At 51.4% G+C, this 20,270-nt stretch overlaps 1 protein-coding gene across 1 annotated transcript in view; it reads right to left on the reverse strand.

The window, feature by feature from the left end:
- Positions 1–20,270, reverse strand: part of PREX1 (phosphatidylinositol-3,4,5-trisphosphate dependent Rac exchange factor 1) — a 177,224-nt gene that overhangs the window by 67,836 nt on the left and 89,118 nt on the right. Inside the window, exon 5 of the mRNA XM_068986839.1 lies at positions 16,040–16,141. Coding sequence (XP_068842940.1) covers positions 16,040–16,141 — 102 coding nt within the window. The remainder of the gene's footprint in view (positions 1–16,039; positions 16,142–20,270) is intronic.

Consider the following 20,270-nt stretch of genomic DNA (forward strand, 5'->3'; position numbering starts at 1 on the left):
CTGGGGATCTTCCCTACCCAGGGATCAAACCCGTGTCTCCTATGTCTGCTGCAGTGCAGGAGGATTCTTTACCCACTGAGTCACCTGGGAAGCCCCTGGTGGATATTACATTCTAATAAAGAAGATGGGCTTAAAAAAAAAAACAAGTATATAACACAAGATTAGACAAATATTATGAAGATACATCAGAACAAGGGGCTACAAGGTCTTGGGCAAGGTAGTGTTCTTTCAAAAAGGGAGGGCAGGGAAGGTCCCTCCGAGGGGGGTTGACATCTGAACAGAATGTGGACAAAGCCAAGGAGGGACTCCTGCAAAAATCTGGGGGGAAAGCATGCCTGGCAGCAGGAACAACCAATGCAAAGGGGCAGAGTGGCAGCGTGTGGGCTGTGAAAGGGAAGCATCCCGGAGGCAGTGTGGCTGGAGGAGAGAAAACCAGAGAGAGCGGAGGAGAGCGAGTCAGAGGCAGAGTCTGGCAGATCACAGAGGAGGTCACAGACACTGCCTCTCCCAGGCCCCCAGCTTTCTCATCTGTAAAATGGGTATAAAACAGGAACATCCCGGAGGCAGTGTGGCTGGAGGAGAGAAAATCAGAGAGAGAAGGAGAAAGAGAGCAAGTCAGAGGCAGAGTCTGGTAGATCACAGAGGAGGTCACAGACACTGCCCCTCCCGAGCCCCCAGCTTTCTCATCTGTAAAATGGGTATAAAACAGAAACATCCCGGAGGCAGTGTGGCTGGAGGAGAGAAAACCAGAGAGAGCGGAGGAGAGCGAGTCAGAGGCAGAGTCTGGCAGATCACAGAGGAGGTCACAGACACTGCCTCTCCCAGGCCCCCAGCTTTCTCATCTGTAAAATGGGTATAAAACAGGAACATCCCGGAGGCAGTGTGGCTGGAGGAGAGAAAATCAGAGAGAGAAGGAGAAAGAGAGCAAGTCAGAGGCAGAGTCTGGTAGATCACAGAGGAGGTCACAGACACTGCCCCTCCCGAGCCCCCAGCTTTCTCATCTGTAAAATGGGTATAAAACAGAAACATCCCAGAGGCAGTGTGGCTGGAGGAGAGAAAACCAGAGAGAGCGGAGGAGAGCGAGTCAGAGGCAGAGTCTGGTAGATCACAGAGGAGGTCACAGACACTGCCCCTCCCGGGGACCCAGCTTTCTCATCTGTAAAATGGGTATAAGGAACACCTTGGGGACTTCCCTGGAGGTCCAGCAGTTGAGCCCTCCAGGATATCAAATCCTCCAGGTATGGGTTCAATCCCTGGGTCAGGGAGCTAAGATTCCACATGCCTCCTGGCCAAACCAGAACATAAACAACAGAAGTAATACTGTAACAAATTCAATAGTTTAAAAATGGTGCACATCAAAAAAAAGAAAGAAAGAAATCTTAAAAAAAAAAAAGAATAGAACTGCTGGCCTTCACGGGGACATGGAGAAAAGATGTGAAGAGGCCAGTCAGGAGCCTGAATCTGCAGCCCCTCCCCACCATTTCTCACTCTCCTCTCCCATCTTTCCACAGCACAGGCTGGGACATTCCAGAGGACAGGCAGGCCTTAATCCAAGGGTTTCAGCCCCATAGGAAGCGTGATAAGAACTGAGACGCAGAGACCAGCCAGGCCTCGAGATATCAGAGGAGATTTTCAGGCCACACTGCCTAACCAACAGGACCGGGCTGGCACAGATAATTTTCTCTAATCAGCTGGCCTCAGCGTGCCCGAATGTTTCACTATCTCTCCATCTCTCTACTCTCTCAAAAATCACAGATATGACGCTCCAGCCAGATGGTTCCCAACACAGCCACACATGGGCTCCAGGGCTGTTTCCACTCCTGCGCAGCTGGGTGACCTTGGCCCAGATGCCCTCCACCCTGAGCTGCAGGTTTATCCTCTGAAAACCAGTGATGGCACTCCCCTGTGGTCCAGGAGTTAAGACTCCATGCTCCCAATGCTGGGGGCCCAGGTTTGGGCCCTGGTCAGGGAACTAGATCCCACATGCCTCAACTAAAAGTTCGCAAGCTGCAACTAAAGATCGCATCTGCCGCAACAAATATCAAAGATACCACGTGCTGCAACTAAGGCCTGACACAGCTAAATAAATAAATTTTTTAAAAAGAGAAAAGAAAACCAGTGATGAGAAGGAAGGTGGTGACAAGGACTGCGGGCAGCAGCCAATGCCTATGGAGCCTCGACCCTGTGCCTGGGAGGTAGGTTCTGTTATCATCCCGTCTAACAGACGAGGAGACGGAGGCTCAGCAGGATGCACCAAGGCCTCTGAGAAGTAAGAGGAGGAACCTGGATCTGAACCTGACCGTCTGGTTCTGCTCACAGTCATTTGTTGTTGTGTTCAGTCGCTCAGTAGTACCCGACTCTGCAACCCCATGGACTGCAGCATGCCAGGCTCCGTGTCCTTCACTCTCCTGGAGTTTGCTCAAACTCACGTCCATTGAGTCTATCATGAGTGAGTGAGTGAGTGAAGTTGCTCAGTTGTGTCCGACTCTTTGCGAACCCATGGACTATACAGTCCATGGAATTCTCCAGGCCAGAATACTGCAGTGGGTAGCCTTTCCCTTCTCCAGGGGATCTTCCAAACCCAGGGACTGAACCTAGGTCTCCACATTGCAGGTGGATTCTTTACCAGCTGAGACACCGGGGAAGCCCAAGAATACTGGAGTGGGTACCCTACCCCTTCTCCAGGGGATGTTCCAAACCCAGGGACTGAACCTAGGTCTCCACACTGCAGGTGGACTCTTTACCAGCTGAGCCACCAGGGAAGCCCATGGTGAGGGGTAAATCAGACACTGCGGGAAAAGCCGCCCAGCTGGGAAAGGACAGCCTCGGTGAGCACTGAGTCTCCGCTGGCCGGGATCAGGCCTGCCGCCGCGGGCCAGGACATGTGAGCTGAGCCCGCGAGCAACAGTGGGCCGGCCAGGTGTCGGGTGTGTACCCTGCGGAGCACCAGCTCCAAACACGACCCTCCTCTCACCACGTTTATCTCTTCTCTGTAAGAACAGGAGCAGATCCTAACGGTGCCAAGGTCCAGACGTTCTGTAACCTCAGACCCTGGGGGTTTTCTGAGAGCCTGCCTTGGGCCAGGGACGGGCTAGTGGGGAAGCAAAAGGGAGAGATGGAGCCCTCTCTCTGGAGGCAAGTGAGCTGGGAAAGGTGCTCCAGGGAAGACGGAGAGGGGAGGGGGAGGGGAGGGGAGGGGCCCAGACAACAGCCCCAAGTGGTGAAAGGGCTTGTGATAAATCAGAGAAGGGGAAGGACAGTGTGGGCCGGAAAGGCTTCAAGGAGGAAGTGAGGCAGAGGCAGGCCAGTCACTGAGTATCGAGCACTTTGCATTGGGTTGGCCAAAATGTTTGTTCGGGTTTTAATAGCATGCAGGAAAACCCAAACAAACTTTTTGGCCAACCCTACACAGGGGATGTATTTCCATTGGTTCCCAAACTCAACAGAGACAGACTGAGCCCAGGACAGCCCTCTGGGAGCTCACGGTCAAAGGGAGAACAGTCCACAAGTTGAGCGTTAACCACTGACAGTAATATCAAGAGCTAACGCTCGGGGAGGCTGTCCGTTCTTGTCAGACTCCCGGAACCCCCACATCAGCCCCGTGAAATGGTTCCTGTTTTCACCCTCATTTGATACATGTGAGGACTGAAGCCCAGAGAGGTCAAGTCATCTGCCTGAGGTCACAGAGCAGATTGAGGCCTAACCAGTCTGGCTCTGGGGTCAGTGCTCTGATCCGCTATACTGTTTTATAACCTTTCTGAGAGTTAAATAGGAATACTTTCCTCCCTAATAAATATATAAGTTCTATGATGGATAAGTGACAGGTGAGAAATGAGGACAGAGAGTGAGGGAGGTGCAATGGCCTGTCTGGAGGAGCTGGGCCTCCAGATGGAGACCTGAACGAAGTGAGGGCATGGGCCACGCAAGAATGTGTGGGAACGACACTCCAGGCGAGATAGGAACACAGACAAAGCCCTGAGGCAGCAAGAAACAGCAAGGAGGCCAGGGAGGCCACAGCAGAGTGAGACAGAGGACGACGTGTGATGAGGTTGGAGGCATGAGCTAAACACACATCAGGGAAGGCCGGGGTGTGCTCTGCAGGTTCTTCTCAAGAGCCTCGGAGAAGCAATGGGCGGAGGGGGACGGGTGCTAGCTGAGGCCTAACAACATCCCATTTATTTAGCCTTTACAGAATCCCTCTGACTGCCAAGTGGAAGATGCACTGGCGAGAACATAAAACGAACATAAAAGCCGGAAGACTGGCTAATGGCTACTGGTCCAGGCGAGAGATGCTCAAGACATGAACCGGGAAACCCAGGGGTCCTCCTCTGATGGGTTCCCTGAGGGGCTGGCAACACCCAGTAGCTAGTGAAAACGAGAGAAAGGTTAGTTCCCTTTTCTATCTGTCTGTCCTGCCTGAGATCAGTGCTGGGCAGAGAACTGAAACTCAGCAGGGCCTCTTCCGACCAGGCTCCTCGCTGGACCAAAATTGCAGGAAAAGTGCTAGTTTTGTTTTCTTTGCTCACAAGGGAGTGTGGGCTCCTCTGCCCAGCTACACACTCACGGCCTGTTCCTGCCCCTGGGCCTTTGCACATGCCTTACCCTTTACTTGCACTCTACCTCCAAACTGTAAGAAGTGGTGCTGTACCGGCTACAGACAGGTGATAGATCAATGGAAAAGAACTGGGAGTCCAGAAACAAATCCTTACACTTATGGTCAGTAAATGTTTAACAAAGTGCTAAGACAATTAAATGGGGAAAGAACAGTCTTTTCAACAAATGCTGCTGGGAAAACTGTATCCACATACAAAAAAAAAAAAAAAAAACTTGGACTCCTTCTCACACTGTACACAAAAATTAACTCAAAGCAGAACAGAGACCTAAAATTAAGAGCTGAAACTATAAAACTGTTAGAAGAAAACATCAGTGTAAATCTTTGTGACCTTGGGGTAGGCAAAGCATTATTAGCTATGACACCAGATGTATAGGCAACTAAAAGAAATCAGATTAGCTGGACTTGAGCAAAGTTAAAAACATTGTGCTTCAAAGACTATAAAGAAACAGAAGAGACAATCTACAGAATGTGTAAATTATTAATATATATCTAACAAGGGACTTGTTTTCAGTATATACAAAAAACTCTTACAACTTAATAAAAAGACAAATAACTCCATTAAAAAAAAAAAGCAAAAGGTTTAAATAGACATTTCTCAAAGACAATACACCAATGGCCAATAAACGCATGAAAAGATGCTCAGTATCATTAGTCATTACAGAAATCCAAAACAAAACCACAATGAGATAACACTTCACACCCTCTAGAATCGCTATAATCCAAAAGACAATACCTAGTGTTACTGAGGATAGAGAGAAATTAGAATCTTCATACATTGCAAGAAGAACTATAAAATGGTGCAGCAGCTTTGGGAAAGGGTTTGGCAATTCCCTAATGACAACTGGACCTAGCCATACCTCAAATCATGTATCCACATATGTTTCAGTTACATGAGCCCTTTTTTTTTTTTTTTGCCACATCATGCCTTTTGCAGGATCTCAGTTCCCAGACCAGAGATCAAACCCAGCCCTGGCAGTGAAAGTGTGGCGTCCATATTTTTTTTTTTTTAATTAAGCCTGCTTGAGCTAGTCTTTCCATCCCTTGTATTTGCAAGAGTCCCTACTGCTTCCTAATCCCAGAGAGACTGCAAGGATCTGGAATCCCAAAGATGTCCCAGTCAATCCCAGACAAGCATAAAGTATGGGTCTCTTCAAAATTAATGGAAGCTTGAGCTGCACTAACAAAGGTCTTACATGCAAAAGGAGGGAGGTAAGAAGGCTCCTGCCCTATTCAGAACTTAACACACTGTCTTAGTAAGCTACAACAGAGTCAAGTTCAAAATAGACTATGGTGTTGAAAACCCTGACATCCACATCCAAGGTGGAACAGCTTCATGAACATACAGGGCTTGCTTGGCCCAGAGAAGAGTTTTTCTGGAAGGAACCCAAAAGCTCCTTGTTAAGCATCTTTGTCAGGGGAGGGTGCACGGAGAGGGTCTCCCAGGAGGCATTAGTGGTAAAGAACCTGCCTGCCAATGCAGGAGATGTAAGAGACACAGGTTCAGTCCCTGGGTTGGGAAGATCCCCTGGAGGAGGGCATGGCAACCCACTCCAGTAGTCTTGCCTGGAGAATCCCATGGTCAGAGGAATCTGGCAAGCTACAGTCCATGGGGTCACACAGAGTCAGACATGACTGAAGGGACTTAGCACGCACGCACACACACACACAAGCATCTTGGGAGAACTACATGACCAAGAAGAAGCCCTCTGCATCTGTAAGACCTCAGAGGGTCCAAGTGGGCTGTGTGCCCATCCGTAAAATGGGATCACAATCAGATCCGAAGGTTGTGGCCAGGATCAAACGGAATGATGAATGGAAAAATGGTGGTCGGTAAGGACATATTTATCATGGTTATTTCCATACTAATAATAGCTCTTAAATTTATTATTATTCCTATGTAGTAATAATAACCGCAAAAGTTGTAGTCATAGTAGTAATCATAATAGCTAGCATTTGAGTATTTACTGAGTATGCCAAGCACTGTTCTAAACTTCAATTTCTTAAGTCATTTCATCCTGAAATCATCCCAATGAGGTGTGTTAGTCGCTCAATCGTGTCCGACTCTTTTGCGACCCCATGGACAGTAGCCTGCCAGTCTCCTCTGTCCGTGGAATTCTCCAGACAAGAATACCGGAGTGGGTTGCCATTCTCTTCCTCAGAGGATCTTCCCGACCCAGGGATGGAACCCAGGTCTCCTGCATCGAAGGCAGACTCTTTACTGTCTGAGCCAGGAGGCAAGCCCATGAGACAGCACCATGTTTATCAGGTCACAGGGAAAGAGACTGAGGCCTCTTGTGCAAGGTCACAGAGCCAGAAGGCAGGACCTGGTGGGCACCCAGCCCATCCACGGGCCCCTCCAGAAACAGGACCAGGCAGGAATGAACACTCCCAAAGCAGGCTCTTAGAACAAACATGCAACGTCTGAGCAGACAGGCCCTGGGGACTCCTTAGACTCTGAGGGCAGAGAAAGGAGGGGGTGTGCCACAGGCACCCAGGAAAGCAGTGGCGGAAGCCCCTCGAGGCCCAGGCTGGGTGACCTCTCCCCAGCATCCGTCCAGCCAGCCCCGTGTGGTTTCAGAAGCGGGGCCTGAGGTGAGGGCTTCCTGGAAGAGAGGATGTCAGAGCAGAGGAGTCGCCGCTTCCGCCAGGGGCCCCGTCACCCCCTCCCCTCCCGTCACATTTACCAAAAGGACGCCTGCCGGTGTCCACTCTGGGTGGCCACGTCGTGTCTCCAGAGGTGTGGGCACAGGGCCTCCAATGCCAGGCCAGACCAGAGCATCAAGGAAACATAACTGCAGCCAACGCCTCCTTTCTGGCTCAGCCTGGCTCAAGAGTCAGAACCCGGGCCCCAGTGGTGGAGGAAGAAAGGGGCAAGCAGGGGGCAGCAAGGAGACAGGCCCCCGTTTTCCTGTCCTCTCCCTTGTCATGGAGTCCAAGCGAGGCCGCTCCAGGCCCGCTCCCAGGGCGTGTTCGAGAACCTTCCATCTCCCAGCCGCAGCTCCCAGCTCTAGGAGAGCATGGGAAAGCAGGGGATTCCCCGGTGGTTAGGCCTCTGCACTTTCACTGCTGAAGCAGCGAGTTTGATCCCTGGGGGACCCAAGCCGACCCAACGAGCCCTGGATCTGGGACTTTACACGACACAGGAGGGAAAGATACACTCTTTCTCCCCCGTGGCCATGCTAATCAGATGTAGGTCTGAGGCTGTTGGAGGCCAGTGCGGCCACCACGAGAAGGGAACCTCCCGGGAACAAGGCGGACACAGAGGAAAACCGAGCCAGGAACCTTCCAGGAACAAGGCGGACACAAAGGGAAACCGAGCCAGGAGATGGGAAGAGCCTGACCATCACTGGAGCCCCTGGATACAGCCATGAGAAGACAGATCCATAAAATCACGGTGTGAAAACAGCTGGATCTGTCACTGGAAGAAGCGGCAATATCCACTACTCACTGTGACGTGGGCTTGATGGAGGCTCCAGAGGAGACATGAGAGGTGAAAGGCATGCTGTCTCCTCAACAAAGAGAAAACAGCAGCCTGGAGGTTGGGATGGCCACCAATGGGGGCTGGATCCCACGGAGCACCCCCACTTTCTGTGGACACTTCAGCGGCTCCAGGAAGGGCTGATCTTACAGCCGACTGTGGCTCTGTCCATAGTCCTCCACCCGAGGCACCCACATCGAAAGCTCAGCAAGCCAAGCTCTGATCTCTTCTATGAAGACTTTTCCTGTATTTCAGTTCTGGGTCCTCGCATGCCCTATCTAGGGCGACAGCAGGACTCAGATGAAGGGGCACTGACAAGACCCACCACTCCTTGCAAGAAAAAAAAAATAAAACAAGAAACAAAAAAACACGTGGAAGTCCAAGAAAACCCAGAACTGAAAAAGCTGTCTGGCATAAAACAACAAAAGCTCCATGTGCGGCAACTGGATGAAATATATTTCACGCCAATGTGTTTCCGATGTTAACAGTTCCAGCCCCTGCTGCATGTTTGTAAACTGTAGCCCCTTGGATGAGGAATTAATGGGAGAAAAATAATGCATGTGGGTCTTTTAAACTCCTTCCTTCTGCTTGGGGAGATAGCGGAGAAGGCAGCAGGAAAGGGCTCAGGTCTGGGAGTTCCCATTCTGGCTTTGACCAGGATAGGCTATGTGACCTTGGGCAAGTCGCCTCCCCTTTCTGAGCCTTGGTCTCCTGGCTGCGTAGGGCAGGACTGTATCAGAGCCTGGGTCACCATCCTGCCCCGGCAGGCCAAATGCTGTTGCCAGGCTCTCTCAGCAAAGCAGAAGTTCCGGTCACCATGGGTCTGCATTTCCACCGGACAACAAAAATTGGCTGACCTCAGTGGTGGCCACCCCCTTAGATGAGACCATGCCCATTTTACAGACCAGGTAATGGGGGCACAGAGAGGTCCAGCAACTTACCCTCAGTCACACAGCTAAGGAGAGGTGGAGCGAGATTTCCAAACACAAATTCTCTCTCTTTTTTAATATTTATCTATTTTTGGCTGCATTCAGTCTTAGTTGCACACGGGCTCCAGAGCATGTAGGCTCCGTAGTTTGCAGCATGCAGGCTCTCTAGTTGAGGCACTCAGGCTTAGTTGCCCCACGGTGTATGGAATCTTAGTTCCCGAACCAGGGATCGAACCTGTGACCCCTGCATCGGAAGGCAGCTTCTTAACCACCGAACTACCAGAGAAGTCCCCAAAGTCAGACCCTTAACCACTATGCACAGTGTGGCAGAAAGCAGGACTCGGGCAGCACTCCCAGGAAGGGTGATCTGGGAGGGTCCCTGGCAAGATCAAGAATCAGCTTGGCTTTGAAAGGAGCGGGTAAGAGCAGGTGTCCCACCCAAAGGGAGTCAAGCGGCCCCAGGCTATCATTGTTCAGCACACCGGAAAGAGCTGGTGCGGCCGGAGGTGCTGAAGCATCTGTGGGCAAGGTGTCGGTGCTCAGCCCACAAGGCGAGATGCAGGGTGGGCACTGCGGTTCAGGGAGCTGGGGCAACAGGGGCCACAGTAAAGAGACCTGTGACTTCCTGTGTCTCCTTGGCAAGTTGGTGACAACGCCAGAACCCCAGCAGATGAGGAACTCGTTTCATAACCTCAGGGTCAGAGAAGAATTCCACAGAGATGACCTGAGGTAGCCAGAATGGAGAGAGAACTCTGGCAAATCGATACAAAAGGGAACTATCCAATAGAAAATGGGCAAAAGGCGGCTGTCATTAAATGCACCCATCTCCCCCGCCACCGCCCTGGTCCAGGACCACTCACGTCAGTGCACCGCCCCCCACCTCCACCTTCATCACCCCATCGTCCATTCTCCGTATGCAGCCTGAGGGATCCCATGAGAACTAAGATCCTGTCTCTCCTCTGCTCAAAACCTTCCCATGCTGCCCACCTCACTCAGAGCAGACAAGACCCCACAAGGCCCCGCGTAACCCGGGCCCATCACCTCACTAACCTCACTCCCCCACTCTCCCCCTCAAGTCCTCCCCTCGGCTCACACAGGCCTCCTAGCTGTTCCTCAGATGCACCCCTGCCTCAGGGCCTTTGCACTGGCTCCTCTCTCTGAAAGACTCTTCCCCCAGATGCCTGTATAGCCCCCTCCCTCACTTCCTTGAGGTCTTTGCACAAATGTCACTTTCTCCCTTTATCACTCCTGGACCTTACTAATCCCCACTGCAACCATTCCATCTAAACACGCATATACATGCCCTGTTCACTCATTTGTTATCTGTCTCTTCCTCTCCCACTCCATCCCCTCACCCCACCCCGCAGAATGTCAGAACACAGAGCAAAGGACTTGGGCAGCTTTTGTTTATTCTGTCTCCAGCTCTTAGTATAATGCCTGACACATAACAGTTGCTCAATAAATGACTGGTAAATGAATGAACATCACATCGTGTATGGACGTGAGAGTTGGACTATAAAGAAAGCTGAGCACTGAAGAATGGATACTTTTTTGAACTGTGGTGTTGGAGAAGACTCTTGGGAGTCTCCGTGGACTGTAAGGAGATCCAACCAATCCATTCTAAAGGAAATCAGTCCTGAATGTTCATCAGAAGGACTGATGTTGAAGCTGAAACTCCAATACTTTGGCTACCTGATGAGAAGAACTGACTCACTGGAAAAGACCCTGATGCTGGGAAAGATTGGAAGGCAGGGGAAGGGGATGACAGAGGATGAGATGGTTGGATGGCATCACTGACTCAATGGACATGAGTTTGAGCAAACTCCTGGAGTTGGTGTTAGACAGGGAAGCCTGGCGTGCTGCAGTCCATGGGGTCGCAAAGAGTCGGACACGACTGAGCGACTAAACTGACTGAACCGAAATGAACAAACAGCTCCAAAAACCAGAGACACTGCGGCACCAACTGTGGCTTTCTGGAGGTAATCGGGAAGACAGGAGGGATTTGCTAAGAAAGTTCCGTCTTCACCGTGTGATTCACCGTGTTTGGAGTTGTCTTCTCCCCTCCCCCAGCACCCACCCCGACAGAAAGTTTTCTCCTGTGCCACCTAAAACACTTTGGCGAGCTGCAAGTGGTACACGGCCCACGCTCTGAGAAACACACCCCTCCCCGGTCATCCCCCGGCACCGAGAACTGATGCCGACACTGCCTTAGAGATGGACCACGGACCATCCCCAGGGGACCCCACTCCTGACGGCCAGGCAAACAGAGGTGACAACCGAATGGCGAGGTCCTCGGGCTGTATGTGGGTGACAGCTCCGTCACCCGCCGGCAGGCGTGGGAGGTGTGGAAGACACCAGAGTCAGCGCAGGGCCCCAAGGCTCTACCTTGAGCAGAGACTCTGAGCCGCATCCCTGACACCAGAGCCCTGCAGCAACGGTCCCCGAAGGTGGCTCCCTGCTTGCGCCCAAGAGGTCTGATCAGACCACTTACAGAGGTGAAGAGAAGGGGGCAGGTAGGACGGGAGGCAGGTCTGGAGGGAGGGGAGAGTCCAGCCTTCGGTTCTCGCTGCGGTAGGCAGAAGATGCCCGCGAGACATTCAGGTGGAGAAGCCAGCGGCAAGACGAACAAGCACACAGTTTAGGCGAGAGGTGCAGGCTGGAAGTCACTGGACAGAGACAGGGGTCCAGAGCCATGGGGATGTCCACCTCGAAACTTCTACGTGGATGTGCACAGCAGCCAGAAAGTGGAGACAATGCAAGCGCCCATCAACTGATGAACGGATATACAGAACGCGGTAAGGGAATATCATTCCGTCATAAAAAGGAATAAAGATGTGATGGACACGACGACGTGGATGAGCCTTGGAAACACTCTGCTAACTGAAAGGAGCCAGACAGGAGAGAAACTACACATTATATGACTGCACTCACGTGAAATGTCCAGAGTAGGCAAAATCGCAGGAGCAGAAAAGTAAATGAGCGCTTGCTGGGGGCCGGGGGGGGGCCGGAAGGGAAAGGGAAGTGGCTGCTCGTGAATCCAGAGTTTCTCGGGGGTGATGAAAGTGTTCTAAAATTACTGTGATGGTGATGGCTGCACAACTGTTGAGTCAACTTTAAGAAGGAGGGGCACAGAACGGTCGAGGCTACTACAGGCACCAGTGTAGATGGAGAAAGGCCCGTGGACAGAGGCTGGGGGCCCATCTACGCTTGGAGGCCTAGAAGACGAGGAAGCGGCAAAGGAGACTGAGAGGGAGGGGTCAGAGAGGCAGGAGGCAAAGCAAAGAGGGGACTGGAGGGGCAGCTGTCCCCTGGGCACAGATGGGCATCCTCACTTTGCCCCCTGCTGGGCTCAACCTCGCTTCCACTACGGACGTGGGTCCAGTCCCAGACGGAGAGCTCCGAGGGGCAGGCCCTGGGTCTGTCTTGCTCGTGACTGCAGTCCTGAGCTGTGGCAGGAGCTGGTATGCAGCGAGCAATGTAAGACATGCACGTCATCCGGTGACACCCACAAGGGTCGGTGTCAGTGGGTCTCCCCTCGGGCACCTGCCATCTGAGCCCCGGGGGCATCAACCCAAGCCTGAATCATTTTCCTGGAGACGCTGATGGAAAACTCAACAAAGCCTGAAAATGCCAACTGTCTATCCCGGGCCTGGGCTGCAGGCTGAAATAGAATGTTCCGGCTATTCTTAGGCAACATTCAAGTTCAGCTTTTTGGGGCAGTTCCCAAAAGAGGCTTTCATTCTTGCTTCTTCCCCCTTCCCACCCAGGCTCCTCAACCCTGTTCCCCTCCTCAATTCAAAGTCCAGCTCAAACAAGGGGGCTCAGACAGAAGGCCACAGGGACAGCTGCGAGGGCGTCAGAGTTGGAGGGGGCAGGGGCAGGACAGAGGACTGGGGCTCAGCTGCTCCACGCTCGTGGGATCATCTTTGGAAATCTGCTGGAAAATGTGACAGGACGGAGGAACTCAGGAGGGATATGAAGAGTTCCCCTCCACCCCAGCTGTTTTCTGATGCAAACATTCCAGCTGCGGGTGCCAAAGGCCAGGACACTCTGAGCAATTGTGCCGGGCGGGGAGCATGGCATGGCCCCACAGGAATCTCGGGCCCTGCTGGCTGGCCCCCAGTGCTCTCTGAGCCCCAGATAAACACAGCTGGAGACGGAGGAAACAGGGAGTGTAAACAGCCATTTGGTCTGGAGGGAAACCCACAGCCCTGCTTCCTCACTGTTTCCTGTGGGCAGTTAATCCTGCATCAGTTGCCAGTGGGTTATGTCTCTCTCTCTGCTCAGGGAAACCAGAGCCCAGCAGCTCCACCAGACTGCAGCCCCTGGGGCTGAGCAGGTCCCAGACACACCTGGACTTCACAGCGCGAACTTAGAGGCCACAGGGAGACACAGGTCCAGCCCCCCAGCTTGTTAAAAGACGGAAACTGCCTCTCCAAGTGGCCACTGGGATCCTAGACTTTCCCAAGATCCAGAAACCAAAACATTAATACCTAGGGAACCTTGGCTGGAGTCTGGGGCGATAGCTGGTGATGCTTCAAATGGGTCATATATTCAAGGATTTAAAATCCAGGAAAGAAGGGGCAGACCAGCCACTGAGCCACAAAACACAAGGCTACCAACCTTCCCCAGACCCCGCCTAAGGAACTGAGAAGGTCAGCACCCCCGACACACCAGCACTTTGGCAGTTTAGACTCTCCAAAGTGCTTCTCAATAGGCCGTGTAGCCTGACGGTTAGGGGGCAGAACTCTAGATTCAGACTGCCCGGGGTTCCAACCATGGCCCCTGCTGCTTACCTAATGTATGGCCTTAAACAGACCACTTCCTTTCTCTGCCTCGGGGCCTCATCTCAAAAATGAGGCTGATCCCAGTGCCTACCTCATTGAGTTAAGAATTAAGTAAATAAATGTTTGATCAAGGTATCAACCCTACCCGTACACTAGTAATACAAACACTGTGTTACAGATGGGAAACTGAGGCACAGGGAAGCCCCAAGGTTACACGGCCAGTAAATGGCAGAGCCAGGATTCAAACCCAGACAGCCTATGACCCCAGTTCCTGGCTCTCATCCAGGGGTCAGCAAATTCTCTCTATAAAGGGCCAGATTGTAAATATTTCAGGCTTTGCTGGCCATATCCGGTCTCTGTCACATATTCTTGTTTGTCTGTCTTGGGGGCTTTTTTAACAACCTTTAAAAAAAAGTACAAACACCATTCTTAGCCCGCGGATTGTACAAAAACAGCCCATGAGCTGGATTGGGCCTCACAGGCCACAGTTTTGCCAGCCCCTGCCCTAAACCACTGCAGAACGCTAACTCTTGGACACCAGCAACTGATTCAAGCTTGGCAAACACACCAAAGACATCAAACGAAGTCTATCTGCCAGTCCACTGGAGTCTACAGGTTACCAGTTTACAAGTTCCACCTGGAGCTTCTTCAGCACCAAGGTGAAGAGGTGAGCCTTGTATGGCATGTCCAACATCTGTTTGGGGATCAAAGCAGCTGCAACAACTGTAGACGGTTCTTTCAGATCCCTGGGACAGGCAAACAGCAGCAGGCAAGAGGAAGCACAGGGAGAGATGGGCCCCACCACCCACAGCTATACACGTTAAAGGTCTGTGTTCACAGGCAGAGGGGACAGCCCTCGAAAGGGTCTGGTCCAACTCAGAGGCTCAAGGGTCACCCATCGCCTCCAGCAGAAAGGCATGTTCAAGAATACCCTAGTATCGGGCTGGCCAAAAATTCATTTGGATTTTTCCATTACATATCATGGAAAAATGTGAACAAACTTTTTGGCCACCTCAGTACTTTCCCCGCTCCCCTCTTCCTTTCAACTCATGGAGCAAAGATGCGTGTGGCCCCAGTGAGCAGGTGTGTGAATGAGGCACCACCAGCCAACTTAATCCACCAGCAGGGACCCCAGAGAACAGCTGTCAGATGCAATGCCTTCGGGATGGAGCCAGGGCAGGCCCAGGCCAACAGCCACCATGTCTAAGGGCTGAAATCCCTGGGCTGAAAGCAGTGGATGGTGGCAGAGCCATCCACCCAGTTGGGGATCTGCCCAGAAGCCAACTCCGAAGCTGATTATCAAGACTTTTCAGGCCCTCACGCAAGCAGCACACCTTCCCCTGGCCTGCCTGACCGAGACTCAGTCAAATCTGAGTGGGCAGGGAAGGAGATAGCCAATGCGTGGATGGCTCTGGTTCACCCACCCAGCATCTCCCCACCCCAACCCCTCATCCACAAAGAACCCAGACTTTGTGAGGGGCTCCCTCCTTCTCCATCACTGGACTTGGCCTGTGCTATCCAGGGATTGGCTGGAGCACATGACACACATTTGTGCCAATCAGAGCTCACTTGCTCCGGGTGAATGGTTCAGGGGTGGAGCTCCTGACTGTGGTCTCAGCCAATCAGAACATGACACTGCCCTGCTCACTGTCATTGGACCATATCTCAGCCAATCAGAGCTCATCATGATTGGGTCAGGGGTCCCAAGCCCAGGTGTGCAAGTCCAGGCAAATGAGAGGCGGATAAATAGCACAAGCAAAGACATATTGTAATTGGTTCAAATTCAAGCACCGTGACTCTGGCCCAAGGCATTCCTAATGCTGCTTTCTCCTGGCCACAGATGGCTAAAACCTGAACGACTCTCAGGACTTTTGTCAGAACTGCTGGAAATGAGGCTCTCTCTTCCCCATTGTCTTTGAACTTGATAGGGTGCAAGGTTGCAGCAAACACAGCCACTTGCTACCACGCTGAAAAGAAAGCTGAAAGGTGGGAAGCAAAACTGAACCAGAAAGAAAGTGGCAGGGCCCTGGCTTGGATGCAGCCTGGCCCAAAACCAACACTGCCCCGAGGCTTCTCAGCTACCTAAACCAGCAAGCTTTATTTTTTGCTTAAGCCAGACAGAGCTGAATTTTCTGTTGGTTCAAAATCAGGGAAAGACACTACATTGTAAAGCAACTATACTCCAGTAAAATTTTTTTAATCAGCCAAAGAAATAGGGGGAACAACTCACCTTGAGGAGGAGGGGGTATTTGCAGATCCTCTGAATAGGAGACAACAGGTAGCCCTCCAGAGGGATGTCCGTGGTCTTCCGGCCTCCAAGAAGCATGCAGCTCTGCAAAGGGACAAGAGATCGTCAGAACTAGCCAAGGACAGCCAAGGAGTCTGGTCAGCCTCAAATAATTGTGGGACACACTTGCAAAATGAAGCTGTATGTAAACACTTTGGAAGCAACTTAAGAACACCGAGGACAGGAAGAAATTTTAAGGTCTACAATCCAGCACAAACCCTAGATCAGAAGTTGACAAACGACAGCCCAGAGGCCAAATCCTGCTTTGGCAATTAAATTTTTTATTGGAACACAGCCATACTCATTTGTTTACATACTGTCCATGACTGTATCCAAGCTATAATGGCAGAGCTGAGTAACTGTAATAGAGACCTTATAATTGCAAAACCCAAAATATTTACTCTCTGGCCTTTTACAGAAAAGTCCGCCAACCCCTGATCTACAGAAACTAACACACACGCACCAGGACACAGGAACATGGACACTCAAAACTGCCTTGTTCGTAACAGCAAGCAATGGAAAGCAACCTGAAAAATGTCTGTAGCTTTCTACAATGGTACACTACGCACTCGTGAAAACGGGAGAACTACAGCTCGCTATAGCAATATGGGTGAACCTCAAAAACATGCTCTGCAGCAAAAAAAAGGAAACAGAAGAGTATGTATGGTGTGAACTCATTTATATAAAGCTTTGAATGACACACAAAACAAAACCAGACGTTCTTTACAGAGAATCTATGGGCACTAAAGCAGAAAGTCACGCATGGGAAAGAAATGTGCCAAGTCACATGTCTACTGCGGTCTCTCACACACACCTCACCGTCCCTAATGAGGGGCTGTCCCTAGCCAAGCCACAGTTCCTAGTCCAGTCACTAGGGCTCACCATGGCCCAGTGAATGAATGAACGAATGAGTGAATGAGCAAACTGCAACCAAGGGGCCTCAGCCTTCCTCCTCAACAGCATGCTAGCAGCCTGGAAATGGAACTCGACTCCTGGGAAAAGGGACTCCCCTCCTATCAGTCATTCACTCATTCCACAAATACACAATGCATGCTTACTATGCTCTGGACACGGTTCAAGCACTGGGGAACTGCTCAAGAAAGCAGACAAATCCCCTGCTTACAGTCAAGGGCAAATAAGACTAAAGAACGTTTACCATGCGCTTACCATGGTTAAGGTTCTGCACCTCAGCTTCACCCACAAGTAAAGTCTATGCTCACAGCCCAAGAATGAACCAGATCCCCATTCCAGATGCGCAAACTGGCACTCAAGAGCCGGAAGCACTGGCCCAAGTCTCAGACCTGCGTCCACTGCCTCTCAGGGACCTTTGCGGACACTCTCCTTGGAGAAGCAGAGTCCCAGGGACCCTGGGGCCCTGCTCTGGCAGGAGCTGCATGGCTCCCAGCCCCACATCTACGCCTGGCACAGACGGGGGATTGGGGCTGCAGCAGCTGGGATATGCCAGGCCCCACACCGTTCACACTCGGGCCTTTGTCCTCCGAGCCAGCGCTCCCCACAGGCTGCCCTGGTGATGTCAGCTCTGGGCAGAGAGAGGGAGACTGGGAGTGGGGGCTGCTTTCCAGACGCCCCCAGGGCTTGGCGGGAGAAAGGCCTGGCTCTTTGTTCAGGATCAAGAAGTTTTCACAGGACTGTCACAGCCACCACCTCCTCTTCCCCCCAAACATCCTAGATTATTGCTTACTTTATTTTCATTTAAAAAAAAAAAAAAGCAAGCACACACAGAGCTATTCACTATTCTAATAAGATTATGCCCCAGGCAGTATGGGAAGAACTTTTAAGAATCCTCTCTTTAAACCATCCTAATCCACAGAACTGATCCAGGTGATCATCCTCACCGGCTTCCCAGCCTTCTAATGGCAGCCATGCCCGGCGTGATCCCGGGTCCTCCCTTCCACCCACGCTTATCCCCACCTTACCTTATCCAGACCCATCACTCTCACCTCTTCAACCATCCTTTATGAAGAAACACTCAGCTTTCTATCTCCAGCCTGGCCCCTCGGTTCCCTACACCCCAGACTCAAATCTCTGATTCCCACCTGGAAATCTAACAGGCATCGTAAACCTCATATACATCCAAAAGGAAATTCTTTTCTATTTACCTCTCATCCTGGCTCCTACCCAGCCTTCATCATTTCAGGAAATCATATCTCCACTCTTCCAGCTGTTTGGGCTCCAAACCCTGGAGTCATCTGTGATTCCTTTTGCTCATTAATACACCAATGCCAAGCACACAGCAAACGCTGTCAGCTGGACAATCAGACTCTACATGAATCCAACTACCTCTCAAACTCATAGTTTTTTTCTTTTTAAAGAGCGGTAAAACTTTCTGATAGCCAATATTACTTATATATCTTGGTGATATATAGTGTATTAATGTATAATATGGGCTTCCCAGGTGGCTTAGTAGTAAAGAATCTGCCTGCCAATGCTGGAGACGCAGGAGAGGCAGGTTCGATCCCTGGCTGGGAAAGATTCCCTGGAGAAGGAAATGGCGACCCACTCCAGTATTCTTGCCTGGAATATTCTACAGACAGAGAAGCCTGGCGGGCTACAGTCCATGGGGTCACAAAGTCGGATATGACTGGGTGACGGAACCCTCAAACCACTACCACCCCATCTTCACCGCTGTCATCTCTTGCCTGGATGGTTGCAGCAGCCCTCGAAGGGGGCTGAATCATGTCCCCCCAAGTGCCCCGCCCACCTGGAATCTCCAAATGGTCTTCACAGATATAATTAATTAAATTAAGATGAGATCATTCTCATTCTGGATTAGGGTGGGCCTGAAATCAACGAGCTCCGTGCCCTTAAAAGAAGAGCACAGGACACAGGGACGGCAGCCAAGTGAAGAGGGAGCCAGAGACTGAGGGTCTGGTTCACAAGGCAGAAACACGCGAAGCCACCAGAAGCTAGAAGAGCAAAGGCGAGGTCCTTCCCGGGGGCCTTCGAAGGGGGCAGAGCCCTGCCGACACCGTGATCTGAGACTTCGGGCGGCAGAAGTGTGAGAGAATCATTTTGTTTTAAGCCGCCCAGCTTGTGATCATTGTAACAGCAGCCCTGGGAAACCCACGCAAGCCCCCAGCCTGGTCTCCTCCTAGCTTCCACCGTCACAGGGCCAAGGAGAGCCGTTCAAAATGCAGATGAGTGCACGGCATTCCTCTGCTCAAAGCCATCCCATGGTTTGCATCCCACTCAGACTGAAATTGAATATTCTACTGAAAGCACTGCCACATGCTCCAACCTGGACGAATCTCATAGACGTTCTGCAGAGCGAACGAAGGCAGACGCAAAAGCCTCCTTGTGACTCCATTCGTGGAACATTCTAGAACAGGCAAAAAAACTAACCTTTCATGAGAGAACCTGGCCACAGAGGTTACCTCTGGCTGCACAAAGGGGCACGACTGGGAAAGCGGATGGAGGATGGCACTGTCTGGAGTGACGGAAGGGTTCTAAATCTTGATCTCGGCGGTGGCTCCACGGGAACACACATATGGGAGAATTCGTTATGCTGTGAGTACATTCACCGCACGTATGCTCCACAGCAATAAAAGAGCTCTCTAAAAATCTCAGATTCGTTCCATTGTCGAGATGTTCCTTCATTATCTGGTCTCTTTCAATCTTCCTCCTACCCCCGCTTCCTTCTGGTTTTCCTCTCAAACTCTCCACTGCAGACACCGTGCCCTTCTCGCTATTCCTCAAACACACGCGGGCCTCAGGACCTTGGCACTTGCAACCCTCTACCTAGAATACTTTCCCTCCAGATACCACTGGTCTTTCACTCTTAACTTTACCCAGGTCTCTGCTTAAATGTCACCTAAGATGCTGTTTATCCAAAGAACCAACTAAAATAGCAGCCGCCACCCAAAAACATCCTGTCGTCCTTAACTTACGTTATTCCCTGCAGAGGACTTAATGCCACGTGACATAACCATGGAAATCTCCCCTATGAGGATGGCCATTCCATGAGAGCAGGAACTCTTCTTGCCTTGGTTCACTGTTGTATCCCCAGGACTTAGAATGATCCCGACCACATGTCAGGCAACTCAGAATGAAACTGGTGAATGAATAAGGGAATCCATTATCCCCATTTTGCAGACAAGAAACTGAGGCACAGAAAGAGGAAGTCCCCGCCCCGTCCCTCCGCTAGTGCACAGCA

This window comes from Capricornis sumatraensis, chromosome 15, assembly GCF_032405125.1.
Source record: "Capricornis sumatraensis isolate serow.1 chromosome 15, serow.2, whole genome shotgun sequence".
NCBI classification, from domain to species: Eukaryota; Metazoa; Chordata; class Mammalia; order Artiodactyla; family Bovidae; genus Capricornis; species Capricornis sumatraensis.